Source organism: Ciconia boyciana, chromosome 21, assembly GCF_034638445.1.
Source record: "Ciconia boyciana chromosome 21, ASM3463844v1, whole genome shotgun sequence".
NCBI classification, from domain to species: Eukaryota; Metazoa; Chordata; class Aves; order Ciconiiformes; family Ciconiidae; genus Ciconia; species Ciconia boyciana.
The window spans coordinates 848416-872514 of record NC_132954.1 but is presented as its reverse complement, the minus strand read 5'-3'; the positions used below and the strand labels follow the sequence as shown (position 1 = coordinate 872514).

The 24099-nt window shown below is 48.7% G+C and overlaps 1 protein-coding gene across 14 annotated transcripts in view; it reads left to right on the top strand.

Moving 5' to 3' along the window:
- The window catches only part of SCMH1 (Scm polycomb group protein homolog 1), a 74358-nt gene that overhangs the window by 28936 nt on the left and 21323 nt on the right, over positions 1 to 24099 (top strand). For all 14 annotated transcript variants that reach the window (XM_072885405.1, XM_072885409.1, XM_072885407.1 and 11 more), the window contains 4 exons: positions 336 to 406; positions 1174 to 1408; positions 4403 to 4491; positions 5481 to 5724. In XM_072885405.1, coding sequence (XP_072741506.1) covers positions 336 to 406; positions 1174 to 1408; positions 4403 to 4491; positions 5481 to 5724 — 639 coding nt within the window. The remainder of the gene's footprint in view (positions 1 to 335; positions 407 to 1173; positions 1409 to 4402; positions 4492 to 5480; positions 5725 to 24099) is intronic.

Here is a 24099-nt window from a genome sequence, read left to right as displayed (position 1 = left end):
TTTTAAGGGGCAGCTGTCTGGAAGACTCCACGGATTCTCATCTGTGCTGGGTATTTTATATTAAGTTGTAGGTTGTTATCCTCACTTTTTGCAGACCCTCCTCAGCAGCGTGGAGGCAGTAAGATGCTGTAGGCAGCACCGTGCTTTGTTCTGCTTGGCAGCTGCAGTTGTAAATCTTCCGTGGTCACAGATATCAGAGGATCTTGATGAAAACATGTTGCCTGTGAGCACCTCCTCTGTGAGAAGTGGAGAACTGCCCATGTTAGGAGTCCAGCCATCTCTTTTTCTGAGACTTTTGCTCATCAGTTCCTATCTGAATCTTTTTCTCTTCTCAGGTCACTTCACCTGGGATAAATACCTGAAAGAGACATGTGCCATCCCAGCTCCTGCCCATTGCTTCAAGCAGGTAAGAGGGTGAATGAAAACAGGAAAGGCCAAGGGCAACGATCTGTTGGTGAGCCAGGAGTTCTGTGCCTGGAATAGGCCCTGGTTTTGGCAAGAAAGATGCTTAAGGATATCAGAGACTTAATAGAAATCTGAGTTTGCTGAAGCAAAGATAAAAGAGATACGTTCAGGCACTGCAAATGTTAGAGTAGTGCACAAGACTTAACTCTCAGATGTGCATGAATGGGAACACGAGAATGTTTTTTCTGTCTGCCGAGCACAGGGTCTTGGAGAAAATGTTCTCAGTAGGCTGTGATCCAGGTTTTGGTGCATTCTGCACAGCAAGATTTTCTTCAGAATCCACCAGGTCTTTGTGAATTGAATAGCACCTCCCTGGGCATTGAGTACTTGAGCACAGAGGTGATAATGTTGAGTACAGGGATACAGGAGTGAATTGGCATGGCACCCCGGGGTCTGGACAGAGGGGCAGCAGCACAGAGGAGTATCTGTTTGGATCTTTGGTTGAGTGGGTCATTCTCCTGAGAAGGCTAAGAGAAAAGGGTCGGTCCCGTTGTCTAGATGATGCAGTACCGAAAGACGGTGGTCTGGGTCACAGAGCTGCCAGGGCTTGCTGAACTTTGCTGCTCTGTGGTGCATGCTCCCATGCTGTGCTTCGAGGATGCTGTCAGTCTTCGGTAGAATCAGTTTTGATGCTGTTAGGGCTTAAGCTTTATGACTGAGGTGGTGGAAATCCTGTCTCTAACTGGGTCCCTGTTCTTTTCTCTGCAGTCATACACTCCGCCTGCAAATGAATTCAAGATCAGTATGAAACTAGAAGCCCAGGACCCCAGGAACACCACCTCCACTTGCATTGCCACGGTGGTGGGTCTGACAGGCGCACGCCTCCGCCTGCGCCTCGATGGCAGCGATAACAAGAATGACTTCTGGCGGCTGGTGGACTCTGCTGAAATCCAGCCCATAGGAAACTGTGAGAAGAATGGAGGGATGCTGCAGCCTCCATTGGGTAAGCTGAAGTTCAACTGTCCAGCAAGCGCCTACGTTATCTGTGGGGAAAAGCCTAGGTTTTTTACATTTCTGTGCTTGGGACAGAGACCCATGGACTGCCCCTGCCTACCACTGTGATGTAGACTAGCCCTGTTTGCTTGGGCTGTTAAACAGATGTATCCCACACCAGGTCTGTATCTCCATGTGGACATTATGGCATGGATAGGGAAATGCTTCAGTGTGTAGATGAAAGAGCTCTTTGCACCTAGGTGAGCTGCTTGCAACCTTTGCAGCTCAAGCTCAGGGTTAGCATGTGCTGACCGTGCTCTCATGCCTTCTGAAATTCCGCCTGCATACCTCAAACGAAAAACACATTTTCCACCCATTTATGTGAAAGAATGCCAGAGCCACTCCGTTTCCCAGAGGACACACAAGCAAACAAGGGGCACCCCAAAGTCCCGGTGACCCAGGAGTGTGGGCAGTAGCATTGGAGGCAGAGCAACTGCGATGGCCTTTCCTGCGATGGCCTGTACAAGGACAGAATGAATCCAGGTTCTTTTTTTCTGGGAGACACCACACAGTCACACGGGCAGTGCTGGCCCATAGCTCTAGCAATGGCTTGATCTCTGGCCGTTGCCCATTGCTTTAGGCTTCTGATCCTGCTTGCAAGCGCTGTCATCTCAAAGGTGTGCTTGATGTGAGACGGCTGCCATCTGTCAGTGCTTTCCCCTGCGCTCCCCCTTCGAGCTGAGCACAGTACTGGTGTCTTGGTGGAGGTGCTTTGCTGGGGATCTGTAAATCTTGATGTAGAGAATAACCAAGAGAGCAATTAAGGCTGAGGCATCTGCTGTATCACTGCTAATCCTGACACTGTGATTTCAAAAGCATTTAAATTTTCATTCGTGCTGTCTAAGTGTATTTGTGCCCAAGTGTCTTTGGGGCAATAGCAGGTTAGCTGGAGACCATCTAATGGGGAAACATAATGTCTGAAAAGGTTCCCAGTGATTTAAGTCCTGTCTCATGTGAAGGGATGCTTGCGATATTTCATCTGTTTATTTATTTAATTTTGCTTGGCTACAGCTTTATAAATAACCTGGGCAGTCGCACACTTCTCCCAGTCTTATCTTCAGTTAAGCATACATCTGGGGTTTTTTTGACACTGGCCAAATGATGAGCTGATTTGCTGGTTCTTTCCTGATTAAGCAGCAAGATTAACCTGCTTTTGCATTCTGCTACCCATTATTTTTGAAGTGTCTTCATAAATCTCTCTCTCAATTAGCACATCCCCAAATAATATCAAGCTGATCTGTAGTGATGCAAGAAACGTTCAATAGGATACCTTGAGTTAGGAATATTTTTATTCATGTTTTTTCCTGGAGCACCATTTGTGACCTTTGGTGGAAGTAGAGTCTAAATTGCAATGGGACACTTGGGACTGACCTTTCTGAAGAAGGAAGAAGCACCAGCAGGTGCGTGTTTTGGCACATCGCACCACACGAAGCTGTGTGCGTGCAAGTCTAATTATACCCTTTCCCTTCATAATTGCTACAGACAAAACCCGCTGCAGCTATTAACAATAAAGCTGCCATTTTTTATGTTACTTTCATGCATGCTGCTGTCCATTTGCAGACATCTCTTTGAAACCCTGGTCCCAGGATGCAGCTCACAGCTCCGGTGCAGCTTGCCTAGGAGGTGCAGGTACCTGTCCTTGCTGGCAGAGATGGGTTCCTCCTGTGCCTTGTCTGGGTTTTGCCAGCAGATGGCAATAAGTGTAATCGAGTTGCAGAGCAGAACTCATTTCTGACAGTGCCAGAGGAGAGGGTTAGTAGTCTGGAAGAAGTCTGTGTGCCCAGCTCTGATTTGTGGCGCCTGCTTAACCTTGGGCCAGACAGGAGTGGTTCTCTTGCACCCAGCATAAAGACAGGTAACAAAAAGCTAGTTCTGCAGTTGTCCTTTCTGCCTGCAGAGTGCAAGGGCCCAGAAAACACTGCAAGGATTTTCTGTGTTCCTTGTAGCATTTTCTGTTTGTACACATCTGCTGCTGCTCCCCTTCTTTACATGGATAATTCACGTAAAAGGTTATCTTTGCCCCTCCGGGAGCTTAGCTCTCCCATCCCCTGAGGTTTGTGGCTGGCTCGTTCAGTTTCCAGGCTGCCTTGACAAAGTTGCAGGGCTGGCAGGGTGGCCTGTACTGACCTGGTTGAGTTCTGGCATTTTGGCCCTGGCAAAACTTTGCCGTGTAAATCATCATGGGATGCTCTCTGTCTAGGTCCAGTCCCAGGGTTACCTTCAAAACACTGCAAATACAGAAGTGTAATGCCATGTTCAGCTGAGCAGCAGAAATTGTACAGGAGATGCACATTTAGCAAAGATGGTATTTTGTGATGTCTGGAGACTTTTGTCAGTTGTGCAGTCGTGCTCAGTGCCATAGACTCAGAGCATGTGAATTTGCTTTTTTCTTCCATAAGCCCCTTCCTGTTATTTCTCTACTTTTTTTCACAGAAGATGTCAAGCCAAAAACTGCTATCCTTTCCTGTAATGGTTAAATCTGTTTCCCAGTCAAGTCACAGCCTCTTTATTTCTTCAGGTTAGCTTGCCTGCAGCTCACTCTAAAAAGTGGAGGAGGCCACCCAGAAGCTGGGATTCCCTATTGAGGAAGAAATTTCATGGCCTGAGTGTGCACTTGCTAAGTCATGTCTCCCCTGTAGTAGGATCACTGAAGCTGCCAGCACTAACGCTGCACAAAGTGCTCTGCCTGTACGGCCAATGTACAGACTTTTGTTATGATAAGCGAATACTGCAGTCAAACATCCATTTCCAGATGTTTCTTTTCAACAACATAATGTTTTGCATCATGAGTATCTGAAAAAGGTCAAACCTGACTCTCCAGTGAGAGGAGGGTGGTGTGGTATCACGATGTATGCCCGCTGCAAAGTTCCCATCAGTGCAGGCATGTGCTGCCAGATCCAGTGGCCCTCACAGCCTTAAAGTCTCCATCTCTGCTTCTCTGCAGGCTTTCGGCTGAATGCCTCCTCTTGGCCCATGTTCCTTCTGAAGACTCTGAATGGAGCAGAGATGGCTCCTGTCCGGATTTTTCACAAGGTATTTTACTGTACTGTTTGTGAAGACATCCTTCTGGAATGTCCCCTTTACTGCAGAGCACCAAAATCACAGCTGGTGTCTCGTGTGAGATCTGCTGATCCCAGAGGAGATGAACATTGCCCAGCTTTGCCATGGTGCTGCTTCTCTAGGACAGATCCATACCCTCTGCTGCTGTGTCATAGCAGTGTTGAGATGCAGACAGAGGTCTGCTAAGAAAGTGGCTTGGGCTTCAGTGCTTGGGCTTGAGAAATGTGCTTGTTTTTCACTTGGGCTGCAGGTGCTACTCAAAGTCAGGAGTGCAATATGTGAAAGTCAGCACCTTTCTGAAACATTTTAATGTACCAGAGCTTGCAAGGAGTGCAGACGTTGCTGTGAGGCAACACTGCAAGTATGATTTTGTAGTTCGTATTCTCACACCCTTAGTGAAGTCAGAGAGAGACAGAAGCCAGTCTAGAGGCATGTGCTGTGGTATGGGATGGTCGGTGTGGCTTCAGTGTATCGCAAGTATAAAAGATTAGGAAGAGCAAGCCCCACATAAGGATGGATGTCTGATCTCTCACACGTCTAGCAAAGCTGAAGGTGGGGGAAGAATGACGGAGAGACACTGTCATATCTCGGGTTTTCCTGCTCTGAGGTAACAAGGTGAGAGTATCCTACAGAGGCTCTTTTCTTTGGAGCTTTATGTTCTGCCTGTGTTGCTTGACAGACTTGTCACAGGGTGCAGTGTTAACATAGGACTGTCTGGATTTGGTCCAGCAGCCAGGTGATGGCAGAGCAGTCAGTAGTGGATTTCATTGCCCCTTGACTTAAAGGGCATGTGGTTGCGTAGCTAGGCCAGCATGTGCACACCTAATTGGGGTTCAGATCCATCCCACTAGCTCCCTTCTTCATCTGCTTGTGGAGGTGAGTTTGCTGATGGAGGAGACAGCCCTAGTCTGGGGAGGCACTGGCATATCCTCTTTGAGCACATTTTCAATTTCTCCTTGTAGGAACCACCATCTCCATCCCAAAACTTCTTCAAGACAGGTATGAAGCTGGAGGCAGTGGACAGGAAGAACCCTCACTTCATCTGCCCGGCCACCATTGGGGAGGTGAGAGGTTCTGAGGTCCTCATAACATTTGATGGCTGGAGAGGTGCCTTCGATTACTGGTGCCGATATGATTCCCGGGACATCTTTCCCGTAGGCTGGTGCTCGCTGACTGGAGATAATCTGCAGCCCCCTGGAACAAAAGGTAAGGCCCACGTTGTTGCTTAGCTGTCTTCTTCCTCCAATCAGCTCTCAAAGAGCAGCAAAACAGGCAGAGGCTAGCAGCAAGGGCATCTGGGTGCCCTGTCTGGCTTTTACTGCTGCTTTATGCGTAGTAAAGGTAGATGATCATACCTATTAGCAATGTAACAGCCTGGTGTCAAGGTGCTAAGGAACAGCCATCCGTAAAAATGGGGAGGAGGATGGCTCTCTGGAGGGCTGGTGGTGCTGTACAACATTGCTGAGGTCTGCTCCTCTTCAGGAATTTCCTTGGAGTCTTTCCTGCGTCTCTGGAACACGCATTCATAGGGACTTTTTCACAGGGGGACTGGGCTACTTGTGGATATTATAAGGGAATAATGAGAACTATTAAGTTGCAGGACTGCGCCCGTTTGTACTTCTGACAGTTAACTTGCTCTGCCTTATGCTGTGATCTCAGCTGTGAACATAGAAAAAGCAGGTCTGAATCAGGTTGTACCTGCATTGTTCCTTGAGCCATGATTGTTGGTTAGGAATGGTATCGGGGAACTTGCTGCCTTGCAAAGGTCTGAGCGTTGGCTGTTGAGATTTTCAGATGTGTCTCTAGCTTGCTAGTGTTGCAGTTGTGTTTAAGGCCAGGGAAGCTGTCATTGTCCTCATGCATGTCCCTCTGGCATTTGCTGGCTGGCAAGTCCAGCACACGCCTGTCAATGAAATGAGAAGCAGGAGAGCAACCGCTCTCCTGGAGCTGAAGGATTACTTAGGAGAGGCGTTTCTCTGATGAGACTGTTCCTCTTGAAAATCCGGGGTCAGCTTGTGCTAACCCGTCAGGCTGGTGCTTTCCTGCTGTCCCTTGATGTCAGCCATTTCTGTCCCCCGTGCTGCAAGGTTGGTGTTGGGGTGGATTGCGTGAGGTCGTCTTGCATGGCCTGTGTGCAAGCCAAGCTGTGGGCTCCCCTCGGGTGGAGATGATTTCTGTTGTGGTTGGGAACTGAAAGGCACTCTTGCTGTTTATCTTGGATTTCTGCATTCAGCCTTGATGTTCCCAGCCTCTCCCTCACTTCCTACTGTTTGCGTCCTGCCCGCTGCTGCCCTGCAGGCTCTGCAGAGCTGCTGGGGACCTCCTGGCCGGTGGCTGGTCTTTCCAGCAGTGCTCTGGAGTCAGGGGCTCTTCCCCAGCATCTCCAAGGTGCTTCTCAGGTACTGCACGAGTCGCTAAAGACATGTTTGTGTTGGGTGGGAGCTTTCCTGGCTGTAAACTGGGGGTGGAAGGTTTCAGGAGCAAGGTGGAAGCCGCCTTCCCAGGAGAAGTGTGAACCTCCATCTGACCCGTGGTGCCCGGTGCAGGCAGCTCTGTTCCTGTCCGGCCTCCCTGTGCCAGGGGCTGAAGCTGTGAGCGAGCAGAGCATCCAGAAATAACACCCCATCATGGGGCTGACACTGTGGTAACTTGGAGCCATCTTGAGAAGCATTTGCTTCTCCCCTTGGCAGGCAGCAGTGACAGGCTCTCCCTCTCGCATCGGCTCCATCGGCAGCGACTCTGCAGTTCCTGCTCATGTACAAAAATAGTGAACCCCAAAGTCACATCTCCCCTCTCCCAGGCAGACGTAGCCCTTGTTCTCAGGCAGATTTCTGCTCTCTTTGCTGTGCTTTTCAAGTACTGGGGCAAGAGCAGGGATTGGCAGAGGTTGCATGAGCCAGGCAAAAATGCTGTGGAGTCGGGATCAGCCTTGTCTTTGTGGTATTTTACTTTCCTCTCTGTGGCTACCCCCTCCCTTTCCTGCCCCAGACTTTCCAATTTCCACTTTGTGGGATTAAATAAAGAAAAAAGAGTGCTGGGAACTTTCCTCATCTGTAATTAAACTCCTCCCTTGTTCCTTTACTCCTCAGCCCTGCTTTGGAGGATGGTTGAGCACAGTCCTCCCAGGACCTGAGAGTGCTGCTTTTGGCAGGGTTGGAGGAGGCTTCACTGCAGAGGGATCCCCCTTTCCTTCAGCTCCAGTAAAGCTTCCCTGTGCGCCAGCCTGGAGCCTGCAGCACCATGCAGTGGAGTCGGGGAGGTTGCCTTTCCTGGTGGGAATTTCCCTTAAATCAGGGAGACGTGGGGAAATGTGCGGGAGGTCGGTGCTAATTGTGGTTATACTGGACTCAGCTGACATACCAGGCTGACCGTCTTGCCCTGAGCCGATGAGTACTGGCAGGGTGAGATGCTTGGGGGAGCTGAGAAGTCCTGTGAAGAGTTAACTCCATCAAGACTGATGGCTTCCTGGGGCTGAGTGAAAAGAGGCCTTGTGAAATGAGCTCATGTTCAAGGGAAGCAGAAGTTCAAAGAGGCCAAGCATCTTTATTTAATGCTGGTAACTTAATTCATCTCTAATCTGTCCCTTCTGCTGGTTGCCGGCAGAGGTGGAGGAGCGCCGGGCTTCTCCCAGGCACATCCCCTCTCCGGCTCCGGGGCCTCCCACTCCCACCAGTGTTTGCTTAGCTGGGGTGGCTGGGCAGGGTGCTGGTGGGGCTGGGGCCCAGCCAGCCACGTCAAGGGGAGCTTTCAGGAGGGCACGTGCGTGTGTGAAGGGAGGAAAGGGAGGTCAATCGGCGAGGAGGAACAGCTCTCTGCCCACCAGGTTGGTAATTACATTGCTGTCAGGATGTGCTGTCTGTGCGGTGGCCTGCTGGGAGAACTGCACCGCGGCCGGTGGCCAGATGGCTGCGGGCTCCCGGGCGTCTCCTGGAGCTGCTCTCTCCATGCAGCACAGCTTGGAGCTGGAGGGTTCAAATAAACATGCTCCGCAGGGGAAACGTAGCCCCGACGGTCGGTCCTGATCCTCTCTGCTCCGCGTCAGCCTGCAGGCTGGGGTTGGAGGTCAGCTCTGCTGGGCTGCCAGAGCAAGGCGAAATGTGGCAGAGCTCGTCCTGTGCATGCTCAGCTTCTCCACGCCAGCTTGGCAGCAGTCGGGGAAGGCAGGTCCCTGTGACTGTCCCAAAGGAAGGGGGGTTTCTGTGCGGGAGGAGCAAGCTTCCTCCGGCTCCCCACCCACGCCAGCGGGGCAATCCTGGGGCTGTCTCTTGGGCACGAATCCCCACTCCACTCCTCACATGTAGTATACAGCATCTTACATGTCTTTTCGTGCCTCCTACACGCATGCTTTTTTACCCTTAAACACATATCCTGGGCTTTTAGGAATATAAGGTGAGGTGGACTTCCTATTTAACTAAGTGCTGGATGGCAGCTTTAAGCTCTGCTTGAAGGGCAGAATGTGTTTATGATAGTTTCTGCAGTTACCTTGCACAGGAGGTGCTCATGACTTGTGGGTTCACTTCAGAGTTTTAGAAATTAGCTTTTTTTGATTGTTTCTGGAAGAGCTGTTTGCATGTCCGTTCTTACTGAGTCAAGCAGTCATCCTAGAGAAATATTTATTGAGAAATATTTCTCTATCACAGCGCATATACATAAAACAGCTGAATTAAGGTTGTGTGGGGCGTCGAACCCAAACTTACTGCAAAGGTTTTGGACTTTCCTGTCTCATGGTGGTGTCAGACTTTCAGAATTAGGGGAAAACAGAGGAGAATGGTGTTTCCCTGTCTTTAGATACTGCAGCACACAAGAGTGAGGCCAAAATACACTGTGTGCACATTACTAACGACGTGGATTTTTTCAACAGAAGACTCTGAAGGTGTGCTGGGTAGGGAAGGAATTATCCACATCTGCCAGGCCTGCGTGCTTTTCCTTTTGAGTCATGTAGTGACTCAACTGACATTGTGGCAGATACAGTGCAGGAGGTAGCTGATATTTCTCAAGCTGAGAGCTTCAAGGTTTAGATTGAGTTGTGACGCACATAAGCACCGAGTCTGTGCACTGTAGCAATGTTAGGTAGAAATGTAAATTGGGAGGAAAGCAGAGACTGAAGGAGCAAAATACGTAGGTCAGCTGTTGGGGGTTGGCCCCCGTGGGCAGCTGAGCTCCCCCAGCTGCTCACTCACCCTCCCAGCAGGATGGGACAGAGAATTGGAAGGGTAAAAGTGTGAAAACTGGTGGGCTGAGATACAGACAGTTTAGCAGGGAAAGCAAAAGCTGCACACGCAAGGCTAAGCCAGGAATTCCTTCACTCCTTCCCACGGGCAGGCAGGTGCTCAGCCATCTCCAGGAAAGCAGGGCTCCATCACACGTAACGGTGACTGGGGAAGACAAACGCCATAACTCCCAATGTCCCCCCTTCCTCCTTCTTCCCCCAGCTTTGTATGCTGAGCACGGCGTCATATGGTATGGAATAGCCCTTTGGGCAGTTGGGGTCAGCTGTCCTGGCTGTGCCCCCTCCCAAATTCTCATGCACCCCCAGCCTGCTCGCTGGCCAGGCGCCATGAGAAACAGAGAAGACCTTGACACTGTGCAAGCCCAGCTCAGCAATAGCAAAAACATGGGGGAGTTATCAACACTGTTTTGGTCACAAATCCAAAACAGCACCACACGAGCTATTATTAAAGAAAGTTAACTCTAGCCCAGCCAAAACCAATACAGTACTTTTGAAAAACTTTTTGCAGGCTTTTTACTTTTTCTCAACTTCCTGCTCTATGGGGAATCTGTGGGCAGCTCAAGCTTTCATGGCTCCTAAACAGGACAGAAACAATCCTGATCGCAGGTCACTGACATAAGTGGAGTGCAGATTTGGAAAGCTGCTTTGGAGAGTCCCTCTCCATTATAAGCAGTACAGAAAATCAATACTTAGGATTGACCTAAAGAATGAGGATTGTTGCCTAGTTACTTTAAATCATGTCTGGGGAGAAAGAGAGCGAGAGAGACGCGCGCACAAATGGAGGTGCCGCTGCTAAGGTTCAGGGCAAAATGGATTGAAGAGGGAAATATGAGACTGTGATAAAAATCACTGAGAAGAAAGAAGAAAGAGATAAGAGGCTGGTTAATGATTGTGGTTTCCGGGGCCACTTGCCCTCAGCAGGGAGGTGGGATGAGGGAAATCCTCCATCTAAAGAGAGGAGATGCGTCTGCTTCTGTTACCCATGGGAAAACGGGTTTCACAAGTGATCACAGACTAGAGGGAAGTTCAGTCCTTTGGAGTCAGGGAAACACACGTTGGAAGAGGATCCATGAGATGTTATTTTCCTTTCTGAAGTGGTTTGTGGGATGGAGAGCTGTGAGCCCCTGGGGGAAGAGAACCAAACCAGGGTCTTATCAGGTACCTCTGCGAGGCAGCTTCCATCTCTGAGCTCTTCACCCGAGGAGGTGATGCACCGAGGAGTCTGTCTACACCAGGTAAAGGGACACAGGCTGGGAAAAAGGGACTGAGCAGACGGGATCAGGGATTTCTGCCTATACATGCTGATGGTGGGCACAGGAATCTGAGATTTTCTACAAGGTCTGGGTCTTTACACAAGAAAGCATGTAGAACTCTTATTTACACTCTGGCTTTAAATTTCAAGGAAATTCATGCATTTTTCTGGGGTTTATGCTACAGTATCAGAAACTCTAGCTGTGATTTGCCTCAAAAGTGTGAGACATTTACAGGACCCCCCAGGAGCCCTGCTTACAGCTGAGCACAGGTGGCTCTGTGCATGATCCCAACAGTACTGCTGCTGGAAGATGCTGTGGCGGGGCAGTCTTCCCTGCAGCTCATTTTCCGGGTCCTGGGAAATCCATATTTAATCCATGCCTGCACTAAGACCTCCCCCCCACACGCACGCATACACATACTTTGTCCACTGTAATAGCGTCCCTTAAGTCTGCTTGCCCGTGTTTAGTACATCACTGCTGGAGAGCAGGGAAATACTCTAACCTTAAAAACAAGGATGCAGGGACACACGCAGCCTGCAGCAACCTGCCCACAGTCAAAAGTATCACCGTCAAAGTCTGTAACTCAGAACGTCGTAGCTCCATTCCTCCATTTGGGCTATGCCTCTGGCATAGTTCCCTGGTGGGTTCATTACACCCTTTTCCACCCTTCTGGATGTTCCGTAACGGAGGGTTGATGCCATGCTGGATGTGGGAGAGGGACAGCAGTGAAAGCGTTAAGGCTGGGCGGGCAGAGCTGGAAGCAGCTTCAGCACTGGAATTTGGAGGAGTGGAGTCGCTGCCTTGGCACCAGCCCAGCTGGCAGAGAGGCCCCACGCCCAGCTGGGTCGGGAGAGCTAATGCGGAGCACGTTCTCCCGGCCACTGTGCCAAGGCCAACAGGGAGCTGCAGCGAGGGCACTGGAGACCCTGGTGCTCAGCGCAGTTAAACAGCAGGCACTTGCCTTGACTGCCTTCGTCCGCGTCTGCTGCGAGCTGTCAGCGCACTGCTCCCTCTCCCTGGGCTTGGCTGCCTTGAGAGAGTTTCCCTCTGCTTGCAAAGCAAGCAAAAGTTAATAGTTTTAGATAGTTGCCATGGGGATATGTTGAAGTGGAGCTCACATCCACTCCTGGACTCGCCATCTGTTGCATGCGTTACACAGCCTGCCCGTATTGCCGGAGAGACCGGAGCATGCCGTCAGGGCCTGCCCTGCCCTTGCGCGGGTGCTGCGCCGGGAGCGGTAACTCCAGGAGGTAACGGAGGCACAAAATGCTGACCCTGGATAGAAAGTTCATGAAGTTCTTCATCTTTCGCCACCATTGCTGCCATGTGATTTATTGGTTAACTGCTTGGTGTCTTCAAATGAAGATGATGATCAGATGCTAAATTTTCTGCCCATGGGCAAAGGTAATGTGTATTTTATGACTGTTCTTTACTTTTGATGTTGCTTGGTCTCTCTTCCTCCTATGGGGCGAGAACACAGTGGTGGGTGGAGGTGCTTGCAGGAGTAGCTGGCAGGGTAACACCCAGGTGAGCTCCTGTACTTTACTGCTTGTAGGAGATGGAAAAATATTAATTACTGCACTTCAGGACTGAGCTGCGATTTGGAGCTCATACATCAAGCTGGGTGACATTTGTTTGTGTCAGGGTGGCTGGATTTGGAACCACACAGGCAGACCTTATATACTGACGGTGGAAGAAGGTTACACAAAGAGTTCAGCGTTTTCTCTTTTATCTGCAAGTCTAATGCACGTACCTCGGTGTTGCTGCCTTTGAGACCGCTGTTGGAAGATCCCAAGAAAATCTCTTGAGCTGTTTGGAGCACAGAGCCAAGGCCCTTAGCAGTAATCCTGGCTCAGCTCGGATGTGTGTCCCGGAATATGCATTGGCTTTGGAGGTCTGGGGGCTTGGACAAGAGCAGTACTGCAGGACAAGAGCAGTACTGCTGCTCCCCCAACCTCTTTGAATCCTGATGGTGCCCGTGGTTCAGCAAACGGCAAATCTGTGGCTCAGTGGGAACAGTGAATCTGGTGTGTCAGAGACCTGATGTTACTGTGTGATGTCTTGGGGCTGGCAAGAGCCTCTGAGAAGAGAAGCTGACCTGGGAAAGGCAAAGTTTCCACCATCCCCCAGCCTGTCCTTAATGCCAGTGTCTCGGTCTTCCTCCCAACTTGACTTTTCCTCATGTGTTTTATTCTAAAATATTTCATAACCCAGAGAGCCTGGGTTGTATTTGAGGATGTTTCCTTCCCTTTTCCGTCCTGCTTCCTGGCCGAAAACAGGGTTTCAAAATTTCAGGATGTTACTGAGTCTTTGCAGGATGTTTCTACAGGAGCATCACTGTTGAAACCTTCCTCTCTTTGGATGAATAATGCTGGGGTCGCCGCTCCATTTCTGCAAGGTCTCCGACCTGTAACAACACCTCTGCTGATGGCACGTGGTGCAAGGCTGTGCATGAAGCTTGTGCAGGCTGAAGGTCTGGGTGCTTTCAGGATGGAGTTGGACAAACTCAAGGAAGAGCAGTGATCCAGGGCTTTTATTTCTGTGGGTTTAAAGTTGTCTGGCTCAGGATGTCCTGAGCTGCTGGTTACAAGCAGGGCTGGTGTCTCTGCCTAACCATCCTCTGCTGCCAGGTTTGGAAGCAGAGTTAAATAAGCTTAAAGTATGCCTAGTGTAACAGTTTGTATATCTTTAGGAGAGCCACAGGGAGAACGCGGTTTCCCATGTAGATGAAGTGTTTTAAACACTAGTATTAAGAAGCTTCGCATCGAGGATTTAGGGCTCCACGCCTAGTTTCTGCTTGTCACCAGCACACATATGCCAGCCATTGGTGGCAGGAGCTTGGTCCCTTGTAGGGATGCCACTTCTGATGCAGGCAAGTGCCAGAGGAACCAGAATCATCGACCAGACTTTTCTCACAATGGTCTGTAAAGGCTGCCCATGGTTAATGGGATGGCTGTGATCGGAGCAGTGTATGCGCGTATGGAACAAATGGGCCCATTTTGGCGGGATTTTTCACAGTGACATCATGGGAGCAAGAACATGACATTATCTTCTTGTGACCTACTGGGTAGTTCCTCCATTTTTTTGTTTCCTTCCCATTTTTTGGAGAGGGGAAGTAAATGCTGTTGAGCCCAGCTCTGACCCTCGCTTTGGTGAACACGTATATGTTGCCACAGCGTGCATTTTTATTGAATCTAGGAACTTCGTACTGAATATACAGCCCCACTTGTTATAAAGATCGGACCTTTTGTGGCTTGTCACAGTTCTCCTCTTGATCTTTGGTATTTTTATAACTTCTGAACAGCTTTAAAAAAGAACAAAAAGTGGAATAAACCACACCCACCTAGCAGTCTCCTTGTTCTTTGTGCACTGATATGTTGAAGGTGTTCTGCTAATATTTAACCAGGAAGCCAAAGCTAAAAAAAGAGCTTCAGAGAAGATCAGAACAAGCAGAAACCCCAGGAACAGTCCTGAATAGCCTGAATACGGCAAGAGTACAGAAACATTTTGATTCTCAACATGGGGCTTTGGAAACCCACTGATAATTAACTCCCAGGGGCAGAAGACGTGATCAGTCAGTAGATTGACTGTGGTGGCCTCTCATGCCACATATTTTCACTGAATGTATGTCCTTGAGCTAGCTGGATATAAATAGCAGTATAGCCATGCCGTTGCAAACTTCCCGTGGGCTGTAAATCTGTGAAGAAACCAGTGACCTCTGTCCTGCTGCAGGTGTAGTTCGGGTTGGCTTGGGCATGCTTGCACAAGCTGAAGTCTTACCCAGTCTGCAGGTTGGTTGCTTCCTAAGACCATGGCTCTGGGATTTTCTTGAGGACTACTATGTGGACCAGACATGTGTCAGTCATCCCTGGTGCTCTTGGCAGCCCTCTGTGGGTACATGCTCTGCTGATGGCCTCTCCTGAAGCACTAAGCCTGGAAAAGCTGCAGTACAATCATTTTCCTGAGGTGTGGAAATTATTTTACTTATGTTGTCGGTGTCTGTGTCAGGACCAAAGGTGCCAGTTCTGCTCATGTACTATCTACTGACCAGCTCCAGGGGGTCACAGGTAGGCTCTTGCAGTTGCTGCTGGAGAGCTCACCATGTGTCCATGGGCACTGTCATGCAGGAGGCGATCTGAGCCTGGCTTTGGGGTAATTAAATTAGGCTTGAGTATTGAAGTTCAGATTTTTACTTGACTTTGTTCTGACTTTGCCAATAAATATTGGCATTGCCATTTCTCTTGGAGCTCCCTGATTGCCCCTGTACGTCTTCTTTCACCTGCTAGTGCATCCCCTCAGTCAGGAGCTTGAGTTTCAACTCTGCTGATGTGTTTCTGATGCTGGAGCTGCCCAGCTCAGTTCTCATCTCCTTTTTGTAGTTCAGAATTTCTCTGTTTTAATTCCATAGCTGTTTCACAGCTGATTAAAACAACACACCATTAAAACAGCTTTATTTTTGCCGTGGACTGGATAAGAGGAAACTAATAGGGAGATCACACCAAGCAAGAACCCAGGTTGTGTAGCTGCCAGTTTATTTGGAATAAGAGTTAGTGGGATGGGGACAGGAGGAAAACCGCTGATTTGGGATGTGAAGAGGATGATTATAGACAAATTCAGCATTTGCTTGTCCTCTGCATTTGAACCATATGCCCCAGTAGGCTCATTGTAGCTCCTTGTTGTCCGACCTGGTAGCTGGGCTAGGAGGCAGAACTGTGCTCCAGCCAGGCTGGGGGAGCTGGTAGCCCCTGTGCTCTTGGCTGCACCTGCAAAGGAGCATCTAACTGGCCTTGCAGAACTGGACCCAGAGTTAAATTATCTGAGCACTGGAGAAATAAAAAACAATGCTGGCACAGAGAGTGCAAGCCAAGGCCACCAGCTTTGTAAAAATGGGCTGCAAAGATTGCTGGACACTGGCTCATACAAGCGAGTATTTCTCCAAGGGTGATGAGGATACTCTGCATAGAATAAATAACAGCACTGTTGCAGTATGGGCTGTAATTCTTTTGAGGACTTCCTGTGCAATCCAGATCTGCCCGCTAAATCCCTCGAACCAGCCTCACTGTCCAAAACTGCCATTTTTCTCTGTGGTGTAAATGCCTGCACCAGGTCCGTTCCCAGCATGGTCTTTCTGCTCCTTTGCTTTGCCTTCTGGGAGCTGGAAGAGGGGATGGCAGGGAAAAGAGGGGCTGAAGAAGCAGGAATGTGCTGCTCCTCCAAGCTCCAGCCATATAATTGACAGTGTGAGACCTTTACGGCTGGTTGTGCAGATGTTCCACAGCAAACGTGCTAAGAGATGAGGGGCTTAGAAGCTGCTATCTGGGGAGACGCTTGCTTGGCTGCTCCAGTGGTGGCAGGCGTGATGCCATTTTCCCTTATCCAAATGCTAGCCTTTGCAGTATTTCATTAAAAAGATGCGTGACTCAGTTTACCCATCCATTTGATAATGCTACCCAGTGGATACAAAGCAGTTAATTTCTTTCCCATACAGGGGAGAAATTAAGACCTGGGTTTTGGAACTAAGTAAATCTGTGTGCTCAGCACTAAACTGAAAATGACTTTTGCTGAGGACAACGATTTGGGCATCCTTGCTCTTCACAGCACTGTCACTGTCTTTGTCTCTGATCATGAGCCAGTCACTTATCTCTGTTTATTTTACCATCAGCAGAATGGGGCCTGTGCTGACCCCCAGGGCATTTTGCTGAATAAGTCTATTGTGCTGCACATCGGTAACACTTGTTGTGCCAGGTCTCAAAGCACTTCCCCCTGCATTGAGGAATATCTGCACACATATGTTTATACTCTAAAAAGCGTTAATAACTGCTAAGTAATAATAAGAGTTACTGTCTCTGAAATGATGCTGGGAACTGGTTAAAAACATTAGAAGATATTTTACATTGTATGCTAAGCGGAAGAGCCAAAGCAGTGTGAAGGAACTGTTAAAAATGCTCAATCTGATCAAAGAGTTTTCTTAATAGGATCAGTGAAGGGCAGACTTAGGGTGGCTCTCAGCATGCAGCGGGGCAAGGCAGAGCTTAGCCCTGGCTGAAGATAACCCCGGAAAGGGTGGAATTCTGTGGAAACGAGAATCTAGGGATCGGCTGCAGGTCTGGGGGCTTTTTGCTTGATTTTTAACCAGTGTAATGAGGATTTATATTCAGTTGGTTTCTACCGTGATGTCCAATGTCCTGATCTCTCATTTTTCCAAAGCGGAATCTTTTTCCCTGGCTCTTTCTGGCCACTACTGTGCTTTGGGCTGATATTCTCTTGCAGTGAATGTTACAGCCCAAGTTCTCCCTCCTGACGGAGCACCAGGCAGCTCAGAGCCCATCATTTTGCATCTGAAGGTAGGAGTGGTTTTCTCCACACTCATCGCTTTATATTTATCGGTGTGATGGTCACCTGTTGTTTTCTTGCCCTGAAACTCAGTCTCCTAGCTTCTCTCTGGAGCTGCTCATGGGCCGCCACTGTCCTGTCTGCCCTGGGAAGTGTGAATCATTAGAAAACTTTCTCACCAAGCTTATCCTCTCACCAGGTCACTCATGAATATGTTGAGCAGTGCAGATCCCGGTGCAGATCCCTGTGTCCTCCACGTCCTCCTTCTCTCTCCTCCACAAGAATGACGGTTTGCCCTTACCTCTTCTAATCCTTGACTTATCCCTATGGAAGCCTTTCCTCTTATCCCATGGCTCTTTAGTTTTTATGAAAGCCTTTGGTGAGGATCTTGGAGACTTTGTGGAAAGGCCAGTAGGCTGTGTCACATCTGTCCACATGGTCACTGACCAGTCCAGACCCTTCCAGGTTTGCAAGGCTGGGTTTCTGTTATAGAAGCTGTATTGACACTGCCCAAGTAGGTCAAATTCCTCTTGGGGGCTGTGTTATTGGATAAAGCCTCAGTTTTGTTTCAGGAAATGTTTTAGCCAGATGCACTTTGTGCTTGGGTAAAATTAGCTGCTTGGGTTTAGCAAATGACTGGGTGAATGGGGCGGACAGTAACGCACAGAAGGGCAGCCTTGGTGATGGCGAGGTCTCTTTGGGTTGTGAGTTCTGGTGTTTGCAGACCCTGCAGGTCCAGAATAGGGTTTTTCTGGTCTTCAGCTCCAGTAGCAGAAGCTCCACATAAGCAGACCCTGCAGGTCCAGAATAGGGTTTTTCTGGTCTTCAGCTCCAGTAGCACCAACTGCAGTCTTCAGTTGTTCTTTTTCACATATCCGTATGTGGTTATAATTAGAGGTAGGACACTTGGGAAGTTTTACAATACTGTTATTGGTCTGGCACTTCAGGCAAGTCGCTAAACCTCCGGCTGTCAGTGTGCTGCCCAGCGTCTCTGAGATGTGTTGCAAGGTGCAGTGAACGCCTGGGAAGGTTTTTAAGATCCCTGGCTGCACTGCCTTTGGAAAGTGCTGAGTGTAATTACCAATATGGTTTAGGGCACACAGGAATGCTGCCTTGAGAGCTGTAAATGTAAGACTTGTGCAAAAAGCAAATAGCAGTTGCTGGTATCACTGTGACTCTTGAGACTTTTTTTTTAGTTGTTTTACTTACAAAAATAAAACAACCATAAAAATGCCACAGCTTGTGCCAGTGGGATGTACAGTGGCATCTGCAGTGCACAGAGCTCATCCAAGCGCATGCAAACAATTAAAATAAGAAAATTGATGCTCCAGACAGTGCAGATTTCTAAGCCTTTAAGAAATGCAACACTCATGATGAATGTTCAGAGTCTTTCTCAGGTTCAACAAATGCATAAGGCACTGCTTTAGTTTTAAGTAACCGCTCTTTTTCATGTGCCTGTGGATGTCCTGCCCAAAACAGGACGTTAGAATGCAACCCGATCATCAGGATGAGCAGGATGGAGACAGTTTTAGGGACCGTGGTTTTGCATTTTTGTGCATACTGCCATGTAACCACTGGCCAGTGAGGTCTGGGAGGGGATCAGTGAATAAAAGCACCTCATGGCTTTCAGCGAAGGCAACAGCAAGTTTCAGTAGTTGAAAGCTGAAAGGAGGCAAATCTTGTGTAAAAAGAAAATGCGTCTTTGGGAGTTAAGGTAACTGATCATGAGAACATCTAGAACATGCAGAATCATGCAGCACTTGGATCCTCTTGCTGTATTATTGTATTAGATATATGCTCTGATCTCTCAGCCTGAGCTCAAGCAGAGATTTTAGGCTGGAGAGCACGAATCCCTGCATGAAATACTGAACTATCAGAGTAATTGCATTCTGACTTTTAAATTCCAGGATTTGGAGGATTGTTCTTAATCCCTGTCCTTGCAAGGAGTCCGTGTCTCCCACCCATGCTCTGACCTTTTCTCCTGTGTTATGTCTGCCTAGCCTGCTGAGAGCTCAGGACATACCAAGTCTTGAGCCTTCCCAGAGCCTGTATTTGTGTCCCAGTTGTGCTCGTGGTGGCTAGTGATGGTGATCTCTGCTTTGGGAAGAATCACAGGGGTTTGAAGCTTTCACATCTTACTCTTGGACAGGCACTAAGCTCTGGTTCCTGTCGAGCTCCAGCCTTCAGGATGTCTGGGTTTGAACTGCTGCATCCAGGGAAGGATTCAGCCAGATCTCAACAAGATTTCTGTTCTCTGGCAATTTTGCTTATCTTAAATGTGTCTCTCTAACCCACCTCTTTGAGTCATGCTTCTGACCATGCAGTGCTGAAGATGGGACAAGGGGCAGCTGGAGCACCAAAGAACCACTGGATCGGTGGTCTACAGGGCGTTCTTCATAGGTGCTTTAAAATGGATATGCGTGGTGTGTTCCGTCATCTCAGAAACCACCCCCAGTGTTTCGGGACACTAATGGTTATTACTGATATCTCTAGAGAGAAGGGGTGTGAGCTACGGCTGCATCTGAGAGTACAGTAGCCCTTAGCACGTGAAGTGGAGATTTTGGGTTTTGTGGTCCAGCAGCTGTTAAATGCAGACTGTTAAATAGCTGGTGTATCAGAGAGAAAGGTAGGAAACCATTCTCCATCTTCAACTCTTCTGTTCCATATTTTCCTACATGTTTTGGCTTTGTTATTCTTATCCCAAGGACCTAATTTTGTCTTCTTCAAGCTGTGACAAGCCTGAGATAAGCTGATGAGTGACAAATGCTGCTTTCTAGTATTTGGTTAACCCTCAAAGTGTAGACGGCAACTCTACAGAGTCTTCTGTAAATAATAGTCACAATTTGGTGGGCAGCTGCAGGTGCTGCTGGTGCCATGCGTCAACTGGCAAGGGATATTTTGGCATTAGGAAATAGAGCCTGGAGTCTTGAATTCTCTGTTAAGTCTCTTTGTTTCTGCAGGAAGCTAGGGACTCTTGTTTAATCCTTCAGTGATTAATAGCCCAGTCAGTGGTGCCTGTCTTTTCTTTGGCTCTGAGTTCAGCAATGTTTGATCCTGCATCTTTAGGGTGATGTTTCTCACTGCAGCCAAACTGATCCGATGCCAGCCGGCCCAAGGAGCCTGCCCATTCCTCTGTGTGTCCGCCCTTGTGCTGACCCAGATGCCTGTATGACCCAAAACAAGACAGTTCAGCCAGCAGAAAACTTCTGTTGATTAGTTTTCTGTTCCATTAATGAGCTGAAATGATTAACCACACGTTCAGATCACAGAATAATTCAGGTCAGAAGGGATCTCTGGAGGTTGCATGGCCCAGCTCCTTGCCTAAAGCAAGGCCAGCTTTGGAGTTGCACTAGGTTGCTCAGAGCTCATATGAGCACCAAAGCTGTGGGGCAGAGAGATGCTACTTTTCTCAGCAACAGCAAACTGTTGATTTTTTAAGTAAGAGGGCCCCACTTGATTTTCTGAAAATTTGGCTCTTCTCAGTGGCTCACCATGGGGTGAAGACAGTGGTACAAGGAAGAAGAAGGTGGGGATGTCCCTGGCAGATGCTTGCTGTTGGGCTGGCACCATCACCAGCTGAATAAAACACAGTAAATTGAAACTTTTGGCAGTTAAAGGATATGTGGGCAATGGTTTGCAGCTGCGAGGTAAGCCTGTTTGCTGGGCACAGCCATTACTGCTGCCGGAGCTCGGTGGGTGTTGGGGTAGGTGTGAGCAGGGCTGAGCCCTCTGCCCTTCCTGCAGCGATCCTTCTTGACCACGTCCTTGTAACATCAGGGGCTGAAATCCTGAAGGAAAGTAACAGGCACCTGGCAAAATCTTTAGGCTCCTTTAGGAAGCATCCAGTCACTGGAAGTGGTTATAAATGCCTCAGTGACGAGACAGCAGCACGGCCAGCCATAACTCTGTATTTTTGTGGCGGGGCCGTTGCCGGCTGGGTGCAGCTGGTGGGATGGCTCTACTCTGAAGTGGGTGGTGTCTCCTCGTCACACTGATTGCATGCAGTGCAACACATCTGGTAGGGGGAAGAGAAATGAATTGGCACGGGCAGGTGTTTTCTCAGATTCTGGTTAAAATCAAATAAAAAGCCAGGCAAATCTGCTGAATGGCGTTGGATCACGGGATGACAAGACTTCGTTTCATTAAATTGCTCCAGGTCAGAAAAATGTCTGTGCATTATATCAGTCTCATCAAAGCAGCCACAGGAAAAAATATTAGTGCATATTCAGCAATGTATTCAGCATTGTGTTCAGCGATACTGTTAGGCACAAAGCAACAATCTAGGTCATTTTCTGTGTATTTATGCCCTGAGCTGGCTGCACATTTAGATGTAACTTAGCCTGTTTCGTTGAACAGTCTTCTGAGCTGCAGGAGCTCCTCCATCCCTGCAGGAGCTGTGGCTGCGGCAGGGACGCGCTGCCAGGGGTGGCAGGCGCAGTGGAAACTCCTCTGGCGTGGCTGAATGAAATGAGGTTTCCTATCGTGTGGTCTGCCCACACCTCGTTATGTGCTTTTATTGCCGTAAAAACAAAGCAGTGATTCTTTAAGCCTGGCAAATTAACGTTACCTGTAATATTTTTATGTCTGAAGTGGACAATAGATCTTTCTAGCATGTATTGTACCAAAAGATTAAATCATTTTTTATTATAAAATTATACAGTGAAAGCTTGCACACCAGGAGTTCACCTGACATCGGTCGCCTTTTCCCTGGCACTGGGATTTCTCTGCGACGTGGTTCCAGCCCGGGAGCCAAGGGTGCAGTTCAGCTGCTCTGCCTACTGCATCCCAACTTCCCAAATGCACCATTTCTGTGGGTTTTTCACTAGTAAAACTGAGATCATGTGTTTGCTTCACAGCTTGTCTGTAGAATCCTCAATTTCTCTTCCAGGTTAGAGAAACCTCATTGCGGCACAGCTTGGTTTAGGCACTTAGCATTGGTGCAGATTGCAAACGAAATACCTCCACACTGTTTTACACATCCCTTTGATGTTTAAGACTTTCTTTGAAGTATGGAGTGTTTTACCTGTGTTTATCCTTGTTCTATCAACTTGTGGGATTCTAGTAAATCCTTTAATACAAATATTTTTCCACTGAGATCAGCTGTGCACACGTAAGGCTAGAGGCACAGCGATTCAGTGATCAGTGCCTGTCCTATCTGTGCCATTCCTCTTTGTTAGCACAGCTCGGTGCTAGATGTCACCTGTAGCAGGTGACACTCACTGTCCTGGAAAACCATCATCTGTAAGAAGCACTGAGCTATCGTATTCCTTTTCTTGCCAGCAAAGTAGTCTTGCTGTTACTGTTAACATCTCAGACAAGGAGCAGTAAAACCCTATTTCTACAACAATTCTCTGTACCTGCCTGACACAAAAAAAAGACATGACTTGGGAAGTTAGATCTCTGAATGACTGTGTACTTCTCCCCAGCATCTGATACAGAACGCTAATGCAAAAAAGTAAGGAAATAAAATTAAAACAACAAAAAAAATTGAAGGCACCAGAAATCTTGCCCTGCCCACATGACAAGCAGAATGGGGCCGGGTCCTGAATGCATCATGCACCGTGTTATTTGCACTGGTGCAAAGTGAGGTTAGGGTGGGTGTAAACCACCCAAAGACAACTGCAGGACATTCTGCGCTTCACGTTTTGTGCAGGTTACTCAAAGAAACACCCAGGAGCTCAGTGTGGTAGGGCAGGGACAGCAGAGTTCATCATCTCACAGCAGCAAGTGGAAGTGTACGCAAGATTTGCCTGTGGCAGCAGTCGTTGCCGGCAGCAGGAGGAGCGGCACCTGCTGTTCCTGGCCCTTCTCTGCGGTAGCTGCTGACCTCTGCATCCTAAACGTGCCCCGGCTGGGCGGCCTTGCTGTGATGCTGAGCTGGCAGCTGAGGGCTGGCTCTGTCTGCCCTCCTGCCCCATGCACAACCGTCTTTGACGCTGCCAATGAGACAGAAATGCCCACGTGGCTGGAGGCTGGGAGTCCCGACAGCAGCCTGGACCTGGAGGAGTGCCTGGCCAGCGCGTCCGCCCACATGAAGTCGTCTCATGCCGTGAGATAACACCAGTCCTGGTTTAGAGCTGCCTGAATGAACCATTCACTTTCACTCAGGTTTTCTTGGACTTGGCAGCCAGGTTCAGGCCCAGTCTCCCCGTGGAGAGCACACCAGAGTCAGAACGGAGTCAGAGCAGAAGAGTAAAGCAGGATCCTCCACCTCCAGTGGCTCATCCACGTAAGGCCAAAATAAGCTGCCACTGATGGGACCTTATACAGATCTCCCCATACCAGCCATGCCGTTTGCTCGGTCTGTGCTTTGGTTAGCAGTGAAGTAGTTAACAGAGCTGTCAGCTCATTGCTCTATGCCTGGAGTATCTCCTGACTCAGGGCTTGCTGCTGTCACCTCACAGCCCACTGATCTTCTCCAGACCTGTAGAAAGTTGGACCCATCTCGGTTTGCTGCTTCTGAGCTGTTGGCAGGAAACAGTGCCTTTGTGCCAAGGGAATGAGTCCTTGCTCACAGTAACTGCTCATAAAACCCTCATTAGAAAAACCCTAAAAATCTCTTTATATACCCACAGTTGTGCCACTGTTAGGGCTGCATGCCATCCTGGTATCAATCTTAGTGCGCTCTGTTTCTTTTGCCAAGATTCTCTTCTTAACTATAAAGCTCCTCACTTCAAGAGTGGTTGTTTTTTTTCTAATTCCAAGCCCTCATGTTGAATACACAGTGAGGTTTCCAGGTCTGAGAAACAAGACATCCTAAAGGTC